The sequence below is a fragment of the Ursus arctos genome, unplaced genomic scaffold (genome assembly GCF_023065955.2).
Source record: "Ursus arctos isolate Adak ecotype North America unplaced genomic scaffold, UrsArc2.0 scaffold_37, whole genome shotgun sequence".
In the NCBI taxonomy this organism is placed as follows: domain Eukaryota; kingdom Metazoa; phylum Chordata; class Mammalia; order Carnivora; family Ursidae; genus Ursus; species Ursus arctos.
The window spans coordinates 4462709-4487484 of NW_026623053.1; the positions used below are offsets into that span (position 1 = coordinate 4462709).

The 24776-nt window shown below is 55.3% G+C and overlaps 1 protein-coding gene across 1 annotated transcript; it reads left to right on the top strand.

The window, feature by feature from the left end:
* The first annotated feature begins 13565 nt into the window (after positions 1-13565).
* LOC130542538 (ral guanine nucleotide dissociation stimulator-like) lies at positions 13566-16171 on the top strand. The gene is made up of 3 exons (XM_057306378.1): positions 13566-13946; positions 14204-14948; positions 16165-16171. The coding sequence occupies exons 1-3, from the start codon at positions 13631-13633 to the stop codon at positions 16169-16171; spliced, it is 1068 nt and encodes a 355-aa protein (XP_057162361.1). The 5' UTR covers positions 13566-13630.
* Positions 16172-24776: the final 8605 nt, after the last annotated feature.

Below are 24776 nucleotides of genomic sequence, written 5' to 3' on the forward strand. Positions count from 1 at the left end.
TGACGAACGGTCATGAGCTGCAAGAGCCACCGGCGTCTATGGCAGCCCCAGAGCCCGAGCAGGCTCCAGCTCCAGCTATGGAGGTCCCTGAAGGGCCCCTGATGCCACCTGCCCTGTCGGAGCCGGCGCAGGACATACTCACAGCTCTGACTCCCTGTCAGAAGCTCCAAGAGCCACCTGCGCCCTTGGCAGCCCCGGAGCCCGAGCGGGCTGCAGTCCTAGCTATGGAGGTCCCTCAAGAGCCCCTTAGGCCACGTGACATGTCAGAGCCAGCGGGGGATATACTCACAGCTCTGACTCTCTGTCAGGGGCTAGAAAGGTCACCTGCACCTTTGACAGCGCGGGAGCCTGAGCAGGCTCCGGCACCAGCCACGGAGGTCCCTGAAGAGCCCGTGATGACACCTGCCATTTCAGAGCCACGGCAGGATATACTCACAGCTCTGACTCTCTGTCGGGAGCTAGAAGAGTCACCTGCACCTTTGGAAAGCCTGGAGCCCGCGCAGGCTCCAGCACTACCTATGGAGGTCCCTGAGGGGACCCTGATGCCACCTGCCCTGTCGGAGACGGCGCAGGACATACTCACTGCTCTGACTCCCTCTCAGGAGCTCCAGGAGCCACGTCCGGCCTCGGCAGCGCCGGAGCCCGAGCAGCCTGCAGCACCAGCTTCGGAGGTCCCTGAAGAGCCCCTTAGGCCGCGTCCCATGTCACAGCCAACAGAGGATATACTCCCACCTCTGACTCCCTGTCAGGAGCTTGAGGACCGCCCTGCACTTTTCGCAGCCCCAGCGTCCGCGCACGCTGCAGCACTAGCTACGGAGGTCCCTGAAGGGCCCCTGATGCCACTTGCCATGTCTGAGCCACCGGAGGATGTACACAGAGCTCTGACCCCCTGTCAGCAGCTCCAAGAGCCACCTCCGGCCTTGGCTGCGCCGGAGCCCGAGCAGCCTGCAGCACCAGATTTGGAGGTCCCTGAAGAGCCCCGTAGGCCACGTCTCATGTCACAGCCAACAGATGATATACTCCCAGCTCTGACATCCTGTCAGGAGCTTGAAGACCGTCCGGCACTTTTCGCAGCCCCGGCGCCCACGCACTCTGCAGCACCAACTATGGAGGTCCCTGAAGGGCCCCTGATGCCACTTGCCATGTCAGAGGAAGCGGAGGATACACTCACAGCTCTGACGAAAGGTCATGAGCTGCAAGAGCCACCGGCATCTATGGCAGCCCCAGAGCCCGAGCAGACTCCAGCTCCAGCTATGGAGGTCCCTGAAGGGCCCCTGATGCCACCTGCCCTGTCGGAGCCGGCGCAGGACATACTCACTGCTCTGACTCCCTGTCAGGAGCTCCAAGGGCCACCTCCGCCCTTGGCAGCACCGGAACCCGAGCAGCCTGCAGCACCAGCTACGGAAGTCCCTGAAGAGCCCCTTAGGCCACGTCCCATATCAGAGCCAACAGAGGATATACTCAGGGCTCTGACCCTCTCTCAGGTGCAAGAAGAGTCACCTGCACCTTTGACAGCGCGGGAGCCTGAGCAGGCTCCGGCACCAGCCATGGAGGTCGCTGAAGAGCGCGTGATGACACCTCCCATTTCAGAGCCACGGCAGGATATACTCAAAGCTCTGACACCATGTCAGGATCTTGAAGACCCACCTGCACCTTTCGCAGCCCGAGCGCCCGCGCATGCTGCAACACTAACTATGGAGGTCCCTGAAGGGCCCCTGATGCCACCTGCCCTGTCGGAGCCGGCGCAGGACATGCTCACTGCTCTGACTCCCTGTCAGGAGATCCAAGAGCCACCTCCGCCCTTGGCAGCGCCGGAGCCCGAGCAGCCTGCAGCTCCAGCTTCGGAGGTCCCTGAAGAGCCCCTTGGGCCACGTCTCATGTCACAGCCAACAGATGATATACTCCCAGCTCTGACATCCTGTCAGGAGCTTGAAGGCCGTCCGGCACTTTTCGCAGCCCCGGCGCCCACGCACTCTGCAGCACCAACTATGGAGGTCCCTGAAGGGCCCCTGATGCCACTTGCCATGTCAGAGGAAGCGGAGGATACACTCACAGCTCTGACGAAAGGTCATGAGCTGCAAGAGCCACCGGCATCTATGGCAGCCCCAGAGCCCGAGCAGACTCCAGCTCCAGCTATGGAGGTCCCTGAAGGGCCCCTGATGCCACCTGCCCTGTCGGAGCCGGCGCAGGACATACTCACAGCTCTGACTCCCTGTCAGAAGCTCCAAGAGCCACCTGCGCCCTTGGCAGCCCCGGAGCCCGAGCTGGCTCCAGTCCTAGCTATGGAGGTCCCTGAAGAGCCCCTTTGGCCACGTGACATGTCAGAGCCAGCGGAGGCTATACTCACAACTCGGACTCTCTGTCGGGAGCTAGAAGAGTCACCTGCACCTTTTGCAGCCCCGGCGCCCGCGCACGCTGCAGCACTAGCTCTGGAGGTCCCTGAAGGGCCCCTGATGCCACCTGCCCTGTCGGAGCCGGCGCAGGACATACTCACAGCTCTGACTCCCTGTCAGGAGCTCCAAGAGCCACCTCCGCCCTTGGCAGCACCGGAACCCGAGCAGCCTGCAGCACCAGCTACGGAGGTCCCTGAGGAGCCCCTCAGGCCACGTCCCATATCAGAGCCAACAGAGGATATACTCAGGGCGCTGACCCTCTCTCAGGTGCAAGAAGAGTCACCTGCACCTTTGACAGCGCGGGAGCCTGAGCAGGCTCCGGCACCAGCCATGGAGGTCCCTGAAGAGCCCGTGATGACACCTCCCATTTCAGACCCACGGCAGGATATACTCAGCGCTCTGACTCCCTGTCAGGAGCTTGAAGACCCACCTGCACCTTTGGCAGCCCCGGCGCCCGCGCACGCTGCGGCACTAACTATGGAGGTCCCTGAAGGGCCCCTGATGTCACTTGCCTTGTCAGAGCCAGCGGAGGATATACGCAGAGCTCTGACTCCCTCTCAGCAGCTCCAAGAGCCACCTGCACCTTTGGCAGCCCCGGAGTCCAAGCAGGCTACAGCACCAGTTATCGGGCTTGCCGAAGGGCGCCGCCTACCACCTCTCTCAGTGGAGCATCCGGCCTCGGCCCCGGAGCAGCAGTTCCTGCTCGCTGAATCCCCAAAGGATGGCTTCCCCTCCCCTGTCATTCCAGTGTTTCTAATTTTTGCGTTGTTCATGCACCTATTTCATAGCTTAATACATTCTGGTCTATAAATAAAGGATAAATTGAGTTTTCATGGAATTTTACTCTGATCCTTTTAAATTGTACCTCCAGGTGTCATTAGGTACACAGTGTCTCACAACCTGTCCTTCTACAATATTTCCCTCCCAGACACTCCCGTGCCACTCGTCAGATACTGCTCATTCCCTCAGCCCAGTCCCTGCAGCCACGGCTCCCCTCTCGTCTCCGCCTCTGGGTTTTCGTGTGTGTGGGATCAGGCAGTGTGGCCTTTTTGTATCTAGCTACGTAACCTATGAGTGATTCATTTTTTTTTTTCAGCTTTTTTTCTCTTAAAAAACAAACAAACACAGAAAAACAAAAACAGAAACAAAAAAAAAACCCCATTTTACTACAAAGGAATATTGCTGATACAATACCGCGCATGTGAAGCCCCAAAATGAAATGTTTTCATGATCTGGGATAGGCTTCCCTTTTGTAAGTGTGACCCAGGAGCCAGAAATATCTGGGTCCAGGAGACACCTTCAAAATCTTTCATTTTCCTGGATAGGCCAGGTTTCAATGATTCTAATGTGCATGTTATAAAAATATTAAGACTGCATATTAAATCTTCCTCTTTATTACAAACGTATCAGGTAATTTAAAAGTTCTCTAAGGTTTCAGCCAGATTACGTTTCGGTAGCAAAAGAGTGATGTAAATATGAAGAAAGGAAGACACATTCCTTCTACCTTCTACCACGAGAGCCCATAACACATGGCGTCCCTCTTCCAGTCCTTTCCCTCGGAGTGTATGGGTGAGTGAGAGCGGGGGAGGGGGTTTGCCTGTGTGGGGGACAGGGTGGGGCAGGGAGGGTTCCACAGCTGGGCTCTTGTGCGGCCGGAGGTCCCCACAGTGGACAGGCACTGCTACACCTCTCCTGTCCCCTTCTGCATTTTCAGGGGCTACACATCATTTACTCAGCAGCACCACCTGCCCAACAACTGAGACCTCTCCAATTCTTTGAGTCTCCTCCTTAAAGTGAAGAGTACAATGTGCCGTAAATCTCTTCTGCTTTAGGGCTGTTTCCTAAAAGCACAATTTCTGGAACACACGCTAGTCCCATTGTTGGAGTATTGGCTGCAGGGTCCTCTAGCTATACTCTCTTTCTTTCCGTGGAGCCTTGCTCGGGAAAGGAGGGTCCCCGGAGACTAGAGATGAACCCTGAAATCACGAGGAAGACAAGCCAGCACTGAGGCCACCAGGCTACCTGGGCGGGACCCGTGGAGCAGGGAAGAGCCTGTCCATACCGCCCTCATGGATCCTCCCTCCACAAGCAGCCCTGCCCCCCCACCCCCCCACCCCCGTCCTGGAACACCCCTCATCCAGACCCTGTCCCGGGACACACCCCAGCCACTCCAGCCCCTCTTGCTCTAGAACTCAGCTTCTAAGTAGAGCAACCGGGTCCTGCTTCCAGGCCAGCAGAGGGGCGTCGGCCGGGCCACACTTGTCTGCTTGCTCCGGGTCCATCCTTTTGGGCCCTCTCCTCGCAGGAAGGAACCAACCTCTCAGGGCCGCTCAGCTCAGGGAGTCACAGACATGACCTGAATGTGTTCATCCATATGTCCACTAGGTGGCAACAGCGAGAACTGCTCGAACCTCTGTGAACAGGAGGGACCTTTACTGAGGAGGCAAGAGAAGGCTAGCTGAGGAGGACAAAGCCGGAACTGACACCCCACCCCCACCCCCCACCATGGGGTGGACGTGACATTCCTCAGGCACTCCCGGCTGCCCTAAGGGGCAAAGAAATAGTTCACCTATAGACACCATAATCCTGCAAGACTTAAGTCTCCCTCAGTTTCCCAATGTCTTAGCACTTTCCAAGAACCAAGCCCTTCTATCAATTACTTAGCTTCCTGAAGGGAAAGTAGATACAATGAAATGTCCTTCTAATCTGCAGCCTCCAGGAAGTTCCCAACCGTCTTAATGTTCATGCCTTGCTAGAGGGCAAAACCACCTTCCCTAGACAATGGCAAGGCCTCCGTACCTTGGGAGTCTTCTTTAACGTATGCAAGTATTATCTCAACCTCCCTTTTTCCTTCCCTTCCCCCAACCCCATAGTCTTATCATCAGCCACCCCTCACAAGCCGGGGCAGCAGCTCTTTCTGCCACGGGTCCTGTCATAAACCACCAATTTTGCACCAAAGACGTCTCAAGAATTCTCTCCTGGTCGTCGGCTCCGGGTTCCACCCCACTGAACCTCACCTATATTCCACGACCTCCTCATTTCCAAAGCACACCGGGTGCTCATGGAAGCTGCAGGATGGACAGAGCCTCAACCGGCGGCTTTGGCACTGGGCATAGCCCCTCCACACCCCTCAGGCTCCTCCAGCAGTGACCCCCTGCCCCTGCCAGCCCCGATTCCCGATAACCCTCCGGTTCAGTTGTTGTGAGAGCAGTGCCTACGCTTCCTGCTCGAGACCCAAGTGAGGAGAAGGGAGAGATCCCTCTCCTCGCACCAAGTCACTTGACGGGGAGTCCACTTGATCAGAAGCTCTCCGTCTGGGAGCCCTGCAAAGGACAGGAATGCTGTGACCCTCCGCCTTCCCCCAGGACCTTTGGTGTGGGGAGCACCGCAGACGTCTACACAACTTGGCGCACAACAGCATCACACCTCCGCGCCTACAGATGCGGGCGGCCGTTTTTATTCTCACCCTCTCAAGAGGCGGGGAAAGCCCTCTGGGAACGCAAGGCACACAGAGCAACCCGCTGACCCTGAGCCCCACCGGGCCCCCTGGCAAGGGGCAGTGCATCCCCGTCCAGGCAAAAACACCTGCGAAACAGGGCACTAGGCACCTGTCCCCCGAAAACGAGGTGAAACAACAAGTGAACAGCAAGTTTACAGACCAAAGAGGACGGCCAAACTCCAGCGCTAGGGGAAAACAGCACCTAGAGCTCGAGGCTTTTTCTCATCGTTCATTTCTCTCTCCATTCAAAATTTTCCATTTCGTTTTTTTTTTTTTTCTTGTCTTTTGTCCCTTTCCAACTACTTTTTCTTTTTCTCTTAGCAACTCTTCATTTTTCAATCTTTTCTTAACTTTCATTTTTTACATTGACATTTTATACACATATTCTTCATTTTTGGATTCCTGGCGCTATATTCAATTTGATTTCTGTGTATATATGAGTTTGGCTTTCTTTACCATTTTGGGATTTAGTGACTTCCAACACACAGACCAACAGACACTCGGGACCAAGTGGCTCACCCTGTTTTGTCCACCCTGTGAGATCCTAATCTCTCTCTCCCCCATCCATTCTTCTCTGGGAAAAGTGACTAGAGGGAGGGATTCACAGCAAAAGAAAGAGCCAGAGGTAACCCTCTCTGCCACTGATCTAATGCATACGGTTTTAAGTAAGATGTCAGAGCTGGAACTCAGGATGACAATTACAGAGTTGCTAGCTGGGCTTGAAAAAAGTCTAAATGACACGAGAGACTCTCAGAGTGCAGAAATGAAATCGAATCAGGCCCAAATTCCAAAGGCTCTAACTGAGATGCAGTCTACATTGCATGTGGACGCTCTAACGGCCAGGGTCAATGAGGCAGAAAGCAGAGTCAGTGACACCAAAGACAAGCTGACGGAAAGGAAGGAAGCCGAGGAAAAGAGAGAAAGCCAACGAATGGACCATGGGTGGAGGAATCGAAAAATCAGTGATGCCACAAAAGGAAACAATATTGGAATTACTTCTGGCCCCGAGGGAGAAGACACAGAGGGACAGAAGATCTGTCTGTGTAGATCGTAGCTGAGAACTTCCCCAATCTGGGAGGGAAACGGGCATTCAAGTCCAAGAGGTAGAGAGGACTCTTCCCCAAATCCACAGGAATAGAGGAACACCCTAACATATACAGTGACGTTTGCAATTTCAGACACAAAGAGAAAATCCTGAAAGCAGCTTGAGACAAGAGGGTCTTCTAGCCACATACCTATCCACAGAGACCTGGCACACCAGAAAGGGCTGGCGTGATCGAGTCAGGGTACTAAATGAGAAAAACATGCAGCCAAGAATACTTTACCCAGCAAGGAGGCATTCCGAATAGGAGCAGAGATAAAGAGCTTCCAGGACAGAAAGGAACTCAAAGGATTTGGCCGCGAAACCACCCTGCAAGAAATAGGAAGGGGGATCCTGTAAGTGAAGAGACACTCCAAGAGTACCACAGACCAGAAAGAAACAGAGACCATCTACAGAATTAGGGACGTGACAGGTAACGCAATGGACTCATCTCCATCTGCTTTTTAGATTTTTTCTTTATCATTGGTCTGAAGCAATTTTATTGCTTCCCATTTTATTGGGATGTAGGTTGATAAGGAGGGTTTTTTTTTCATGATCTTTATGTTTGGGGATTTTGTTGGCTGGATTCCTGAATTCTTGAATCTCTGGGTGTAGAGGGTTCATACAATTCAGATAATAATCAGACATTACTTCTTCAAACAGTTTTTTTCTGTACCTCAGCCAATTTCTTATCTACCAGGCCACGTGAAATTGCTACAAAGCTCACACATACTCTAGTGTTTGTGTGCAGGGCGTGGTTTGCACCCTTCCTTTTCTCTGCTTTATTCTGGACAAATGCAGTGATCATACATTCACGTTCTCTCCCTCTCTCTCTCTCTCTCTCTCTTTTTGCTATTTAGTGTCTAACGTGAAAGAAAGGCCATCTACTACATTTTTCATCTTAGACGTGCTACTGTTCAGCTCCAGAAGTTGGGTTTTCCTTGTTTTCCTATTTTCTATATCTCTGTTTCACTTCATCCTTTGTGTACATTCTTACGTATATAAAACCTCTTTCTAACGGTGGTTTGAATGTCCATGGGCAATACTTCCATCGTCTTTTTCATTTCTGGGTAGGTTTCTATTGTTCAATCTTTCTCCTCAGTACGAGGTGAACTTTTCTCCCTCTTTGCATCCTGGTAATCTTTTGTTGGAAGGCAGCTATCGTGAATGTTAATTGTTAGATATTAACTATGGCTTATATTTCTACACATACTCTTGAGGATTGTTCTGATGGGGAGGCTCCTGGAAAACTATTTTATCCTTCCAGACTAGCTTTCCAAAGGTTTGTTAGGTGGTATCACAGTGGTCTTCAATGTATTTTGCTACTGTTCTGTTGGTATTCTGAGCTCTCTTTGCAATGTCCCACGAATTACGAGGTTTTCCACTCTGCCTGCTGCCGGTAGCACAGACTTTTCCTGATTGTGTGTGAAGGCTAGTGACATTTTCCTCTCTGCTTCCCCTGGGCTATTATTTTCCCCACACCACCTACGTTCCTCACACATGTGCCCTACTGCGGAATTCTATGACAACTCCAAAGTGATCCTAGATGGCTTTCTGAGGTCCTCTTTCTCTGTGCAGCTCTCCTCAGTATTCTGTACTGTAAACCACAGCCATATTGACTTCTCCAAACTTCCACCTTGCTGTCTCCAACTCATGGAAATGGCTGAGCTTCGCCTGTGTTCTACATTCCTGACCCGTAGACTAGAAATGAAATCTCTTTAGGCAGTAAGTTAGGGAAATGCAGAGTCCCTCATGTTTGTCTTCCCCCTTGCACTAGTCACTTCCCTGCATTGCCTGGAAATATATCGAAAGTGTTCTTTTGCCAGGGCGCCTGGGTGGCTCAGTTGCTTACGCCTCCGACTCGTGATCTGGACTCAGGTCACGAACTCAGGGTCTTGGGATCAAGACCAGCATTGCGCATCACACTCAGCACAGAGTCGGCTTGAGATTCTGTCTCCCCTCTCCCTCTCTCCTCCCCACCCCCCCCCCACTCTGTCTCTCAAACCAACACAGAAAATCTTTCAAATAAAAGAAAACCAGTTACGTAAGAGACAGCCTCTGCAACAAGGGGAAGACCCCAGCAGGGTCCGTGCCTTGCCCAGAATCACAGACTGGTAAGAAGGCAGAACCAGGCCTGAACCCAGCTCTCCGAGTGTCCTCAACGGTGGGGCCGTGGCTGAACCTAGCTACTCACTGGGAGCTCGGGAAGAGGTTGTGTTTTGGAACTGGCTGTAGACCTGGAGATGGTGTGGGGGTGAGAAGAAGCATCGACATCCCAGGCAGGAGGCATCCCAGCACGTACCCGTCTGAGGAGGAGCCCGGGCCAGGGCAACCCACTGACGGCACCCCTGCCCGCAGGACACCCAGAGGAAAGGAGGGATGGCTCGTGACACACGACTGGCAGCGTCTAGGGGTAAGGGTGGGCTCAGCCCCTCTAAGCCAAGGCTCCAATGCCTTCTGCAGGGTTTGCCTTGGAAATTAGAAAGCCTAAGACCTGGGAAAGCTATTTCCCATCCACCCCTAGGTGGGACTCTCATCTTCTGGGCCTGCACAATAGGAGTACTGGGGCACGCACACGTGCACAGATACACACACAACACAATAGGGACTGTGGGTGGCATCGGAGGAGCTACAGACTCAGAGAAGGTGAGAAAGGAAGAAAATGTGGTGGCAGGTATTCCCTACGTGGGACACCACTCCCCCAGTTTCTTAGATGGTATCCCACCTATGCCTGTGGACTTCCGCAAGAAGTCCGCTGGAAAAATCCCTATCGCACAGGCAAGACACAGACCATCCCTGACGGGCACAACGGCTTCTCCGGGGTCCCCAACAGGGAAGATGGAGACTTGCGTCAGAGCCCGGGGTGTTTCTAAGCTGGGGCCCTGGCTGCACCCAGACCTTCCCTAGGGCCTGTGGAGAGGGTTGTGTTGGTGTCACCGGGTACGCATGTGGCATGGCACGCAGAAAGGGGATGAGCAGTCGGCAGCCCAGAGCACTGTTTGTGTAGGTGCTAGTCCAGGTGTGCACTCGGGGAGGGGATCCCAGGAAGTGAAGTCACTTCCCTGATAACCGACCCCCACAGAACTTGGAACCCCGGTCACCAGGCACCCACATTCTAGTGCGGTCCCCACTTGGCCGGAGACATTCGATAGTGAAAGATGTTCTCTTGCTGCGTGCCCATTTTCCGGGGCTCTGGCTTCCAGAAACCCCGGGCTGAGGGACTTTTCACCTGCTGCAGACACTGGCTCAACCCGCGCCCCCGACGCCGCAGGGCCTTTGCCAGGAGGTGCCGGAAGGTAATACCGAGCGGCCTAGGCTAGGCCAGGCCAGGCCAGGCCAGGCCAGGCCACGCCAGGCCACGCCAGGCCAGGCCAGGCCACGCCAGGCCAGGCCAGGCCACCTCTCCGAGCCACCCCCGGGCAGCCCCATCCCCCCAGTTTCAGGGAAAGAGGGGTATGTGGGGGAGGTCCCGCCCTGGGCTGGAGGAGGTTGCAGGGCAGTGGATACCCTGGGGATGACTTCATGGTCACACCGATGCCACGGTGGGCAGGGTGGAAAGAGGATTCCTGAGGTGCCTCTCACCAGGGCCAGAGTGAATCCAAGGCCCTCGAGCTGTGTCACTTTTCTCTCCATGGTGGAGCTGCGTGCATCCTGGGGTGTGGTGGGTCTGCAAGGGAGTCCCCTGGGTCTGAGGACCAGCAAAGGCAGCCAGACAGACCTCCGAGGCCTCCCGCCTGGCTGCCGGGCACTGTCTTTACAGAGCTCCACACAGGAGACAGGGCAGGAGCTGAACGATGGGATCCCCTGCCCCACCTCCCAAAAGGACAGGAAGGAGTCCCCTACTGCCAACAAAGTCCAGCGCTGGCTCAGGGTGAGTGGAGGTGCCGGAGGGACCCAGCACCCAGGGCACCGATGCGGCACAAAGGGACCCAGATCCCAGAAACCAGCCTCTGGGCTCCTCGGGGCTCCCTCCTGGACTCCTGCTCCCATGTGAACCTGGATCCCCATCTCCTCCCCAAACCTGCCCTCAGGGCCCTGCCAACGGCCTTGGCCCCATGCACAGTCCCTATCCACATATCTGTACGAATATCAGAAAAGCCACCTTAAACCACCTCTCATCCCTTGCTCGAGATCCTGCTGAGCTGGGAGACTTTTCCCCAAAGGGGCCTGGGGCTCATGGTACTATGCCTATTGCTCTGCCCTTTGGTTGTGAAGGAACCCATCCCTGGGGGCCCTCCAGGGTCCGGAGCAGGCGCCTCCTTGTGCTGCACAACATTCCAGAAGGCCCATCCGTTACCGCAGCCACTGAGCCCTTCACAGAGGCAGGACGTTCATGTGATTCCCTTCTGTTGCCAACTCACAGCGCTGCACGGAACATCCCACGTGCCCTAAAATCCCGAGCACCCCCACCCATGAAACAGTCTCTGTGTTCTCAAGCCTGACATACATCGTCAGAAATCACAGGGACGATGCCGTTAGTGCAGGGAGCGGCTGTCAATACTCAGCTAACGATCTGACCTGAGATACCGACGTCCATTCACACACCCCCCACCTCACATCCCCGTATTCTTGCCATTCTCCTTTTTCCCTAAAGAGATTGCACGAGTTATTTTTTTGAGAGACAGACAGAGATAGAGATAGAGATAGAGACAGAGACAGAGACAGAGACAGAGACGGGGGTTGGAGACACAGAGGGAGAGACAGGATCCTCAAGCAGACCCTGCCCTAAGTGCGAAGCCTGACGACGGACTCGATCTCAGGACGCGCGCATCAGGAGCTCAGCCGAAACCAAGAGGCGGACCCTGAACCCACGGAACCAGCCAGGCACCTTGCTCCTTTTGTCTACTGTGGGCCCTCCTGTCCCACCTCTTTGCCTACGTCACCGAGAGCCTGGGGGTTTGCTCTGGGCTCCAACCCCCAACCCTCCTGGTGACCGCAGTGAAGACCGCATGTCTCCCCTGTCCCACCTCAGGCTAGAAAGGCCTCAACCGTGAAGAGCAATGGGACCTGCGTGGTGCGGCCCCAACGGGCAGAGCTGCTGAAGAAGCGAGTAGAACACCTGCTGCCCGCCTTCCTAGACGGAGACCTCAGCTACGTCTCCATGTTCCTGGCCACATACAGAGCTTATGCTACCACCCAGGAGGTGCTGGACCAGCTGGTGACAAGGTGAGCACCCTGCCCCTCCCCAGCCCAGTGGGATTTGCCCACCTCCTGCCTGGGAGTCTGGGGAATGCCACCCAACTTCGCGGAGCCTCAGTGGGCTCCTCGGACTGGGGCAGAGTTATTACAGGGACTCAGTGGGGTCCTGGAGGGTAAGGACACCTGGGCGCCTGGCCCTGTGGAAAGGTCCGCTACGGGGGCTGTGGTCGTGCCCGTGGATCATCGTCCCGCTCCCCATGAAGAAGCCTCTGCCTCAGCCCTCACCGTCACCACGGTCTTGAGCTGGGCTCTTTTCCCCTTGGAAAAGGACATCTGACACTCCATCTGGGGTCTGTGTCCTGGGTGAGACCAGAGCAGGCATGCCCGGGCAGGAGCAGGGGGCCCCAGGCCCACTCAGCTCTCTGGGATGGGGCTGGTGGGGGCCCTTTCATTCATCGAGCATAAAGGATGGATGCCCTTCTAGGTGCAGACCTGCAGACGCTTCCCTGGGCGCTGACTGTGATCCCACGCACACAGCAGACAGCACCCGGGAGCACCCCAGGGCTCCATTCTAGTCGGCAGTCAGACAGTGACACTAGATATGATGAGAGGGAGGGTTCACAGGGCATTTCATGCGATCCCCCCCACCCCCCACCCCTCCGGCCTCCTCTAGCTACGGATGCGTCCTCTCTTCCTGGGACGAGATCGGCGGAGACCAGGAGCAGCGGGGCACGTGAGTGAGCTTTGGCTAATGCACAGGGCCCTTCCTTCTTCGAGAGGGCAGCGAGGGGACTGTGATCTGGGGGCTGCTGGACCCTCATCCCACACATCTGCCATTCCTGTGAGAGGGTCCAGGTCTGAGGGCTGCTTCTGCAGAAGAGGAAAGGGGGCCTGGAGAGCCCTGGGTGGGGTGTGGGCACTGTGGGAGAGCAGAGCGGGCTGGAGGGCAGCCTCAGCCCCTAACAGAGTCATTCCCCATCCCCGCCGCCTCTCAGCCCTGTCTCTACCCTAATCCTGGGACCCAGAACAAAGGGCATGGCTTCCACACATCTGGTGGAACGTCGACACTGGGTGCTCAGCAGGTACTCAGGAGACCCAGGGTGGCCTCGGGGACTGGACGTCCCCCAGCCAGTGGGAGATTAGTGTCCACGCAAGGACACCCTCTCCTGGCACCTACTGAACGAGGCAGCACGTAGGCACGGGAGGGGAAGTGGGCGGTATCGGGAGGGTCCTGGGAAGGCCAGGGATGGGACAGAGTCCCTTAGTTCCCTCCTTGGTTGGATAGTCACAGCAATGACCACGCCAGACACGCCACCCCTCCCTGCCCACATGCAGTGCAAGTCACGCGGCAAGTGGGCAGGGAGACTGAGCAGGGTGTCCAGCTTCCGCTTGGAGGACAGAAATGGTCACACCAGGGGTCAAGGACTCCCACTCACAGAGGCTTTGGGCCAGCCCCTCCTCAGTGACCAGGCCTGCCTCAGGCAGCTCTGCCACATCACAGGTGGACATGGAGTAGGAATGGGCTCTGACAGCCAGGAGCCGGGGACCCAGGGGCCCAGGCTCCCACAGGGGCTCCCTGGGGCATCCGCGTGGGAGGTGCCCTGTCCTCTGACTCCTCTGCCCAACCTGTCTGTCCCCAGGGTCATCTCCTCCGTCCTGGGCACCTGGCTGGACCACTACCCTGAAGATTTCTTCCAGCCCCCAGAATTTCCCTGCCTAAAGACACTACTGGCATACGTAGGGCTCCTCGTGCCAGGCTCAGACCTGGAGCAACGTGCCTGGCTCCTCCTCTCTCGGCTGCGACACCTCGAGCCCGCTGAGCCGGAGGCTGGGGGTGAGGAGGACTGGGGGTGACTGATGGAGGCCTGTGGAGGGGAGAGAGTGGGCCACACAGAGCAAGCCTCCACAGACTGCAGTGTGGCTGGGAGCAAGGAGCGGTCTCAGATCACTGTCCCCATGGGCTACAGTTTGGGGAGACCACCCAGGGATGGGTTCTTAGACAATACTGACTGGTGGGCAAAGTTGCCTTCATTTGGAAGGGACATGGAAAGACAATCATGATGACCATACTTTCTCTTCTTGGAGCGACAGCAGCAGCCCCAGAGCGAGATCCGCGACCGCGCCGAAAGCTAGTCCCACCTCCCACTGTGGTGCCTGATGCAGCTTCAGAGCCTGAGCTGGAAAATCCCATCACTGCTGCTGGAGCTCAGCAACTCAAAAGAGCAGGGACGTCATCTGTCGTGTCGGGCCCAGTGCAGCTGGTGGTCAGAGCTCTGATCCACCGTGAGGACGTGCAAGAGTCACCTGCGCCCTTGGAAAGCCAGGAGCCTCAGCAGGCCCCAGCACCAGCCACGGAGGTCCCTGAAGAGCCCGAGATGACACCTCCCACGTCAGAGCCACGGCAGGATATACTCACAGCTCTGACTCCCTGCCGGGAGCTAGAAGAGTCACCTGCACCTTTGGAAAGCCTGGAGCCCGCGCAGGCTCCAGCACTACCTATGGAGGTCCCTGAGGGGACCCTGATGCCACCTGCCCTGTCGGAGACGGCGCAGGACATACTCACTGCTCTGACTCCCTCTCAGGAGCTCCAGGAGCCACGTCCGGCCTCGGCAGCGCCGGAGCCCGAGCAGCCTGCAGCACCAGCTTCGGAGGTCCCTGAAGAGCCCCTTAGGCCGCGTCCCATGTCACAGCCAACAGAGGATATACTCCCACCTCTGACTCCCTGTCAGGAGCTTGAGGACCGCCCTGCACTTTTCGCAGCCCCAGCGTCCGCGCACGCTGCAGCACTAGCTACGGAGGTCCCTGAAGGGCCCCTGATGCCACTTGCCATGTCTGAGCCACCGGAGGATGTACACAGAGCTCTGACCCCCTGTCAGCAGCTCCAAGAGCCACCTCCGGCCTTGGCAGCGCCGGAGCCCGAGCAGCCTGCAGCACCAGATTCGGAGGTCCCTGAAGAGCCCCTTAGGCCGCGTCCCATGTCACAGCCAACAGATGATATACTCCCAGCTCTGACTCCCTGTGAAGAGCTTGAAGACCGACCTGCACTTTTCGCAGCCCCGGCGCCCACACACGCTGCAGCACCAACTATGGAGGTCCCTGAAGGGCCCCTGATGCCACCTGCCCTGTCAGAGACGGCGCAGGACATACTCAGAGCTCTGACTCCCTGTCCGAAGCCTGAAGACCCACCTGCGCCCTTGGCAGCCCCGGAGCCCGAGCAGGCTCCAGTCCTAGCTATGGAGGTCCCTGAAGAGCCCCTTAGGCCACGTGACATGTCGGAGCCAGCGGAGGCTATACTCACAACTCTGACTCTATGTCGGGAGCTACAAGAGAAACCTGCACCTTTTGCAGCCACAGCGCCCGCGCACGCTGCAGCACTAGCAATGGAGGCCCCTGAAGGGCCCCTGATGCCACTTGCCGTGTCTGAGCTACCGGAGGATATACACAGAGCTCTGACTCCCTGTCAGGAGCTCCAAGAGCCACCTCCGCCCTTGGCAGCGCCGGAGCCCGAGCAGCCTGCAGCACCAGCTTCGGAGGTCCCTGAAGAGCCCCTTAGGCCACGTTCCATGTCACCACCAACAAAGGATATACTCACAGCTCTGACATCCTGTCAGGAGCTTGAAGACCCACCTGCACCTTTCGCAGCCCCGGCGCCCACGCACGCTGCAGCACCAACTATGGAGGTCCCTGAAGGGCCCCTGATGCCACTTGCCATGTCAGAGGAAGCGGAGGATACACTCACAGCTCTGACGAACGGTCATGAGCTGCAAGAGCCACCGGCGTCTATGGCAGCCCCAGAGCCTGAGCAGGCTCCAGCTCCAGCTATGGAGGTCCCTGAAGGGCCCCTGATGCCACCTGCCCTGTCGGAGCCGGCACAGGACATACTCACAGCTCTGACTCCTTGTCAGAAGCTCCAAGAGCCACCTGCGCCCTTGGCAGCCCCAGAGCCCGAGCAGGCTGCAGTCCTAGCTACGGAGGTCCCTCAAGAGCCCCTTAGGCCACGTGACATGTCAGAGCAACCGGAGTATACACTCACAACTCTGACTCTCTGTCAGGTGCTAGAAAGGTCACCTGCACCTTTGACAGCGCGGGAGCCTGAGCAGGCTCCGGCACCAGCCATGGAGGTCCCTGAAGAGCCCGTGATGACAACTTCCATTTCAGAGCCACAGCGGGATATACTCACAGCTCTGAGTCTCTGTCAGGAGCTTGAAGACCCACCTGCACCTTTCGCAGCCGCAGCGCCCGCGCACGTTGCAGCACTAGCTCTGGAGGTCCCTGAAGGGCCCCTGATGCCACTTGCCATGTCAGAGGAAGCGGAGGATACACTCACAGCTCTGACGAACGGTCATGAGCTGCAAGAGCCACCGGCGTCTATGGCAGCCCCAGAGCCCGAGCAGGCTCCAGCTCCAGCTATGGAGGTCCCTGAAGGGCCCCTGATGCCACCTGCCCTGTCGGAGCCGGCGCAGGACATACTCACAGCTCTGACTCCCTGTCAGAAGCTCCAAGAGCCACCTGCGCCCTTGGCAGCCCCGGAGCCCGAGCGGGCTGCAGTCCTAGCTATGGAGGTCCCTCAAGAGCCCCTTAGGCCACGTGACATGTCAGAGCCAGCGGAGGATATACTCACAGCTCTGACTCTCTGTCAGGGGCTAGAAAGGTCACCTGCACCTTTGACAGCGCGGGAGCCTGAGCAGGCTCCGGCACCAGCCACGGAGGTCCCTGAAGAGCCCGTGATGACACCTGCCATTTCAGAGCCACGGCAGGATATACTCACAGCTCTGACTCTCTGTCGGGAGCTAGAAGAGTCACGTGCACCTTTGGAAAGCCTGGAGCCCGCGCAGGCTCCAGCACTACCTATGGAGGTCCCTGAGGGGACCCTGATGCCACCTGCCCTGTCGGAGACGGCGCAGGACATACTCACTGCTCTGACTCCCTCTCAGGAGCTCCAGGAGCCACGTCCGGCCTCGGCAGCGCCGGAGCCCGAGCAGCCTGCAGCACCAGCTTCGGAGGTCCCTGAAGAGCCCCTTAGGCCGCGTCCCATGTCACAGCCAACAGAGGATATACTCCCACCTCTGACTCCCTGTCAGGAGCTTGAGGACCGCCCTGCACTTTTCGCAGCCCCGGCGCCCACACATGCTGCAGCACCAACTATGGAGGTCCCTGAAGGGCCCCTGATGCCACCTGCCCTGTCGGAGCCGGCGCAGGACATACTCACTGCTCTGACTCCCTGTCAGGAGCTCCAAGGGCCACCTCCGCCCTTGGCAGCACCGGAACCCGAGCAGCCTGCAGCACCAGCTACGGAAGTCCCTGAAGAGCCCCTTAGGCCACGTCCCATATCAGAGCCAACAGAGGATATACTCAGGGCTCTGACCCTCTCTCAGGTGCAAGAAGAGTCACCTGCACCTTTGACAGCGCGGGAGCCTGAGCAGGCTCCGGCACCAGCCATGGAGGTCGCTGAAGAGCGCGTGATGACACCTCCCATTTCAGAGCCACGGCAGGATATACTCAAAGCTCTGACACCATGTCAGGATCTTGAAGACCCACCTGCACCTTTCGCAGCCCGAGCGCCCGCGCATGCTGCAACACTAACTATGGAGGTCCCTGAAGGGCCCCTGATGCCACCTGCCCTGTCGGAGCCGGCGCAGGACATGCTCACTGCTCTGACTCCCTGTCAGGAGATCCAAGAGCCACCTCCGCCCTTGGCAGCGCCGGAGCCCGAGCAGCCTGCAGCTCCAGCTTCGGAGGTCCCTGAAGAGCCCCTTGGGCCACGTCTCATGTCACAGCCAACAGATGATATACTCCCAGCTCTGACATCCTGTCAGGAGCTTGAAGGCCGTCCGGCACTTTTCGCAGCCCCGGCGCCCACGCACTCTGCAGCACCAACTATGGAGGTCCCTGAAGGGCCCCTGATGCCACTTGCCATGTCAGAGGAAGCGGAGGATACACTCACAGCTCTGACGAAAGGTCATGAGCTGCAAGAGCCACCGGCATCTATGGCAGCCCCAGAGCCCGAGCAGACTCCAGCTCCAGCTATGGAGGTCCCTGAAGGGCCCCTGATGCCACCTGCCCTGTCGGAGCCGGCGCAGGACATACTCACAGCTCTGACTCCCTGTCAGAAGCTCCAAGAGCCACCTGCGCCCTTGGCAGCCCCGGAGCCCGAGCTGGCTCCAGTCCTAGCTATGGAGGTCCCTGAAGAGCCCCTTTGGCCACGTGACATGTCAGAGCCAGCGGAGGCTATACTCACAACTCGGACTCTCTGTCGGGAGCTAGAAGAGTCACCTGCACCTTTTGCAGCCCCGGCGCCCGCGCACGCTGCAGCACTAGCTCTGGAGGTCCCTGAAGGGCCCCTGATGCCACCTGCCCTGTCGGAGCCGGCGCAGGACATACTCACAGCTCTGACTCCCTGTCAGGAGCTCCAAGAGCCACCTCCGCCCTTGGCAGCACCGGAACCCGAGCAGCCTGCAGCACCAGCTACGGAGGTCCCTGAGGAGCCCCTCAGGCCACGTCCCATATCAGAGCCAACAGAGGATATACTCAGGGCGCTGACCCTCTCTCAGGTGCAAGAAGAGTCACCTGCACCTTTGACAGCGCGGGAGCCTGAGCAGGCTCCGGCACCAGCCATGGAGGTCCCTGAAGAGCCCGTGATGACACCTCCCATTTCAGACCCACGGCAGGATATACTCAGCGCTCTGACTCCCTGTCAGGAGCTTGAAGACCCACCTGCACCTTTGGCAGCCCCGGCGCCCGCGCACGCTGCGGCACTAACTATGGAGGTCCCTGAAGGGCCCCTGATGTCACTTGCCTTGTCAGAGCCAGCGGAGGATATACGCAGAGCTCTGACTCCCTCTCAGCAGCTCCAAGAGCCACCTGCACCTTTGGCAGCCCCGGAGTCCAAGCAGGCTACAGCACCAGTTATCGGGCTTGCCGAAGGGCGCCGCCTACCACCTCTCTCAGTGGAGCATCCGGCCTCGGCCCCGGAGCAGCCGTTCCTGCTCGCTGAATCCCCAAAGGATGGCTTCCCCTCCCCTGTCATTCCAGTGTTTCTAATTTTTGCGTTGTTCATGCACCTATTTCATAGCTTAATACATTCTGGTCTATAAATAAAGGATAAATTGAGTTTTCATGGAATTTTACTCTGATCCTTTTAAACTGTACCTCCAGGTGTCATTAGGTACACAGTGTCTCACAACCTGTCCTTCTACAATATTTCCCTCCCAGACACTCCCGTGCCACTCGTCAGATACTGCTCATTCCCTCAGCCCAGTCCCTGCAGCCACGGCTCCCCTCTCGTCTCCGCCTCTGTGAGTTACTTCTTCTGGGTTTTCGTGTGTGTGGGATCAGGCAGTGTGGCCTTTTTGTATCTAGCTACGTAACCTATGAGTGATTCATTTTTTTTTCAGCTTTTTTTCTCTTAAAAAACAAACAAACACAGAAAAACAAAAACAGAAACAAAAAAAAAAAACCCCCATTTTACTACAAAGGAATATTGCTGATACAATACCGCGCATGTGAAGCCCCAAAATGAAATGTTTTCATGATCTGGGATAGGCTTCCCTTTTGTAAGTGTGACCCAGGAGCCAGAAATATCTGGGTCCAGGAGACACCTTCAAAATCTTTCATTTTCCTGGATAGGCCAGGTTTCAATGATTCTAATGTGCATGTTATAAAAATATTAAGACTGCATATTAAATCTTCCTCTTTATTACAAACGTATCAGGTAATTTAAAAGTTCTCTAAGGTTTCAGCCAGATTACGTTTCGGTAGCAAAAGAGTGATGTAAATATGAAGAAAGGAAGACACATTCCTTCTACCTTCTACCACGAGAGCCCATAACACATGGCGTCCCTCTTCCAGTCCTTTCCCTCGGAGTGTATGGGTGAGTGAGAGCGGGGGAGGGGGTTTGCCTGTGTGGGGGACAGGGTGGGGCAGGGAGGGTTCCACAGCTGGGCTCTTGTGCGGCCGGAGGTCCCCACAGTGGACAGGCACTGCTACACCTCTCCTGTCCCCTTCTGCATTTTCAGGGGCTACACATCATTTACTCAGCAGCACCACCTGCCCAACAACTGAGACCTCTCCAATTCTTTGAGTCTCCTCCTTAAAGTGAAGAGTACAATGTGCCGTAAATCTCTTCTGCTTTAGGGCTGTTTCCTAAAAGCACAATTTCTGGAACACACGCTAGTCCCATTGTTGGAGTATTGGCTGCAGGGTCCTCTAGCTATACTCTCTTTCTTTCCGTGGAGCCTTGCTCGGGAAAGGAGGGTCCCCGGAGACTAGAGATGAACCCTGAAATCACGAGGAAGACAAGCCAGCACTGAGGCCACCAGGCTACCTGGGCGGGACCCGTGGAGCAGGGAAGAGCCTGTCCATACCGCCCTCATGGATCCTCCCTCCACAAGCAGCCCTGCCCCCCCACCCCCCCACCCCCGTCCTGGAACACCCCTCATCCAGACCCTGTCCCGGGACACACCCCAGCCACTCCAGCCCCTCTTGCTCTAGAACTCAGCTTCTAAGTAGAGCAACCGGGTCCTGCTTCCAGGCCAGCAGAGGGGCGTCGGCCGGGCCACACTTGTCTGCTTGCTCCGGGTCCATCCTTTTGGGCCCTCTCCTCGCAGGAAGGAACCAACCTCTCAGGGCCGCTCAGCTCAGGGAGTCACAGACATGACCTGAATGTGTTCATCCATATGTCCACTAGGTGGCAACAGCGAGAACTGCTCGAACCTCTGTGAACAGGAGGGACCTTTACTGAGGAGGCAAGAGAAGGCTAGCTGAGGAGGACAAAGCCGGAACTGACACCCCACCCCCACCCCCCACCATGGGGTGGACGTGACATTCCTCAGGCACTCCCGGCTGCCCTAAGGGGCAAAGAAATAGTTCACCTATAGACACCATAATCCTGCAAGACTTAAGTCTCCCTCAGTTTCCCAATGTCTTAGCACTTTCCAAGAACCAAGCCCTTCTATCAATTACTTAGCTTCCTGAAGGGAAAGTAGATACAATGAAATGTCCTTCTAATCTGCAGCCTCCAGGAAGTTCCCAACCGTCTTAATGTTCATGCCTTGCTAGAGGGCAAAACCACCTTCCCTAGACAATGGCAAGGCCTCTGTACCTTGGGAGTCTTCTTTAACATATGCAAGTATTATCTCAACCTCCCTTTTTCCTTCCCTTCCCCCAACCCCATAGTCTTATCATCAGCCACCCCTCACAAGCCGGGGCAGCAGCTCTTTCTGCCACGGGTCCTGTCATAAACCACCAATTTTGCACCAAAGACGTCTCAAGAATTCTCTCCTGGTCGTCGGCTCCGGGTTCCACCCCACTGAACCTCACCTATATTCCACGACCTCCTCATTTCCAAAGCACACCGGGTGCTCATGGAAGCTGCAGGATGGACAGAGCCTCAACCGGCGGCTTTGGCACTGGGCATAGCCCCTCCACACCCCTCAGGCTCCTCCAGCAGTGACCCCCTGCCCCTGCCAGCCCCGATTCCCGATAACCCTCCGGTTCAGTTGTTGTGAGAGCAGTGCCTACGCTTCCTGCTCGAGACCCAAGTGAGGAGAAGGGAGAGATCCCTCTCCTCGCACCAAGTCACTTGACGGGGAGTCCACTTGATCAGAAGCTCTCCGTCTGGGAGCCCTGCAAAGGACAGGAATGCTGTGACCCTCCGCCTTCCCCCAGGACCTTTGGTGTGGGGAGCACCGCAGACGTCTACACAACTTGGCGCACAACAGCATCACACCTCCGCGCCTACAGATGCGGGCGGCCGTTTTTATTCTCACCCTCTCAAGAGGCGGGGAAAGCCCTCTGGGAACGCAAGGCACACAGAGCAACCCGCTGACCCTGAGCCCCACCGGGCCCCCTGGCAAGGGGCAGTGCATCCCCGTCCAGGCAAAAACACCTGCGAAACAGGGCACTAGGCACCTGCCCCCCGAAAACGAGGTGAAACAACAAGTGAACAGCAAGTTTACAGACCAAAGAGGACGGCCAAACTCCGGCGCTAGGGGAAAACAGCACCTAGAGCTCGAGGCTTTTTCTCATCGTTCATTTCTCTCTCCATTCAAAATTTTCCATTTCGTTTTTTTTTTTTTCTTGTCTTTTGTCCCTTTCCAACTACTTTTTCTTTTTCTCTTAGCAACTCTTCATTTTTCAATCTTTTCTTAACTTTCATTTTTTACATTGACATTTTATACACATATTCTTCATTTTTGGATTCCTGGCGCTATATTCAATTTGATTTCTGTGTATATATGAGTTTGGCTTTCTTTACCATTTTGGGATTTAGTGACTTCCAACACACCGACCAACAGACACTCGGGACCAAGTGGCTCACCCTGTTTTGTCCACCCTGTGAGATCCTAATCTCTCTCTCCCCCATCCATTCTTCTCTGGGAAAAGTGACTAGAGGGAGGGATTCACAGCAAAAGAAAGAGCCAGAGGTAACCCTCTCTGCCACTGATCTAATGCATACGGTTTTAAGTAAGATGTCAGAGCTGGAACTCAGGATGACAATTACAGAGTTGCTAGCTGGGCTTGAAAAAAGTCTAAATGACACGAGAGACTCTCAGAGTGCAGAAATGAAATCGAATCAGGCCCAAATTCCAAAGGCTCTAACTGAGATGCAGTCTACATTGCATGTGGACGCTCTAACGGCCAGGGTCAATGAGGCAGAAAGCAGAGTCAGTGACACCAAAGACAAGCTGACGGAAAGGAAGGAAGCCGAGGAAAAGAGAGAAAGCCAACGAATGGACCATGGGTGGAGGAATCGAAAAATCAGTGATGCCACAAAAGGAAACAATATTGGAATTACTTCTGGCCCCGAGGGAGAAGACACAGAGGGACAGAAGATCTGTCTGTGTAGATCGTAGCTGAGAACTTCCCCAATCTGGGAGGGAAACGGGCATTCAAGTCCAAGAGGTAGAGAGGACTCTTCCCCAAATCCACAGGAATAGAGGAACACCCTAACATATACAGTGACGTTTGCAATTTCAGACACAAAGAGAAAATCCTGAAAGCAGCTTGAGACAAGAGGGTCTTCTAGCCACATACCTATCCACAGAGACCTGGCACACCAGAAAGGGCTGGCGTGATCGAGTCAGGGTACTAAATGAGAAAAACATGCAGCCAAGAATACTTTACCCAGCAAGGAGGCATTCCGAATAGGAGCAGAGATAAAGAGCTTCCAGGACAGAAAGGAACTCAAAGGATTTGGCCGCGAAACCACCCTGCAAGAAATAGGAAGGGGGATCCTGTAAGTGAAGAGACACTCCAACAGTACCACAGACCAGAAAGAAACAGAGACCATCTACAGAATTAGGGACGTGACAGGTAACGCAATGGACTCATCTCCATCTGCTTTTTAGATTTTTTCTTTATCATTGGTCTGAAGCAATTTTATTGCTTCCCATTTTATTGGGATGTAGGTTGATAAGGAGGGTTTTTTTTTCATGATCTTTATGTTTGGGGATTTTGTTGGCTGGATTCCTGAATTCTTGAATCTCTGGGTGTAGAGGGTTCATACAATTCAGATAATAATCAGACATTACTTCTTCAAACAGTTTTTTTCTGTACCTCAGCCAATTTCTTATCTACCAGGCCACGTGAAATTGCTACAAAGCTCACACATACTCTAGTGTTTGTGTGCAGGGCGTGGTTTGCACCCTTCCTTTTCTCTGCTTTATTCTGGACAAATGCAGTGATCATACATTCACGTTCTCTCTCTCTCTCTCTCTCTCTCTCTCTCTCTCTTTTTGCTATTTAGTGTCTAACGTGAAAGAAAGGCCATCTACTACATTTTTCATCTTAGACGTGCTACTGTTCAGCTCCAGAAGTTGGGTTTTCCTTGTTTTCCTATTTTCTATATCTCTGTTTCACTTCATCCTTTGTGTACATTCTTACGTATATAAAACCTCTTTCTAACGGTGGTTTGAATGTCCATGGGCAATACTTCCATCGTCTTTTTCATTTCTGGGTAGGTTTCTATTGTTTAATCTTTCTCCTCAGTACGAGGTGAACTTTTCTCCCTCTTTGCATCCTGGTAATCTTTTGTTGGAAGGCAGCTATCGTGAATGTTAATTGTTAGATATTAACTATGGCTTATATTTCTACACATACTCTTGAGGATTGTTCTGATGGGGAGGCTCCTGGAAAACTATTTTATCCTTCCAGACTAGCTTTCCAAAGGTTTGTTAGGTGGTATCACAGTGGTCTTCAATGTATTTTGCTACTGTTCTGTTGGTATTCTGAGCTCTCTTTGCAATGTCCCACGAATTACGAGGTTTTCCACTCTGCCTGCTGCCGGTAGCACAGACTTTTCCTGATTGTGTGTGAAGGCTAGTGACATTTTCCTCTCTGCTTCCCCTGGGCTATTATTTTCCCCACACCACCTACGTTCCTCACACATGTGCCCTACTGCGGAATTCTATGACAACTCCAAAGTGATCCTAGATGGCTTTCTGAGGTCCTCTTTCTCTGTGCAGCTCTCCTCAGTATTCTGTACTGTAAACCGCAGCCATATTGACTTCTCCAAACTTCCACCTTGCTGTCTCCAACTCATGGAAATGGCTGAGCTTCGCCTGTGTTCTACATTCCTGACCCGTAGACTAGAAATGAAATCTCTTTAGGCAGTAAGTTAGGGAAATGCAGAGTCCCTCATGTTTGTCTTCCCCCTTGCACTAGT

Coding starts and splice junctions, on each gene's coding strand:
- LOC130542538 (XM_057306378.1), top strand. CDS start 13,631: ATGGGCTCTGACAGCCAGGAGCCGGGGACCCAGGGGCCCAGGCTCCCA. Junction 13,947..14,203: donor CGCTGAGCCGGAGGCTGGGG/GTGAGGAGGACT, acceptor TTGGAGCGACAG/CAGCAGCCCCAGAGCGAGAT.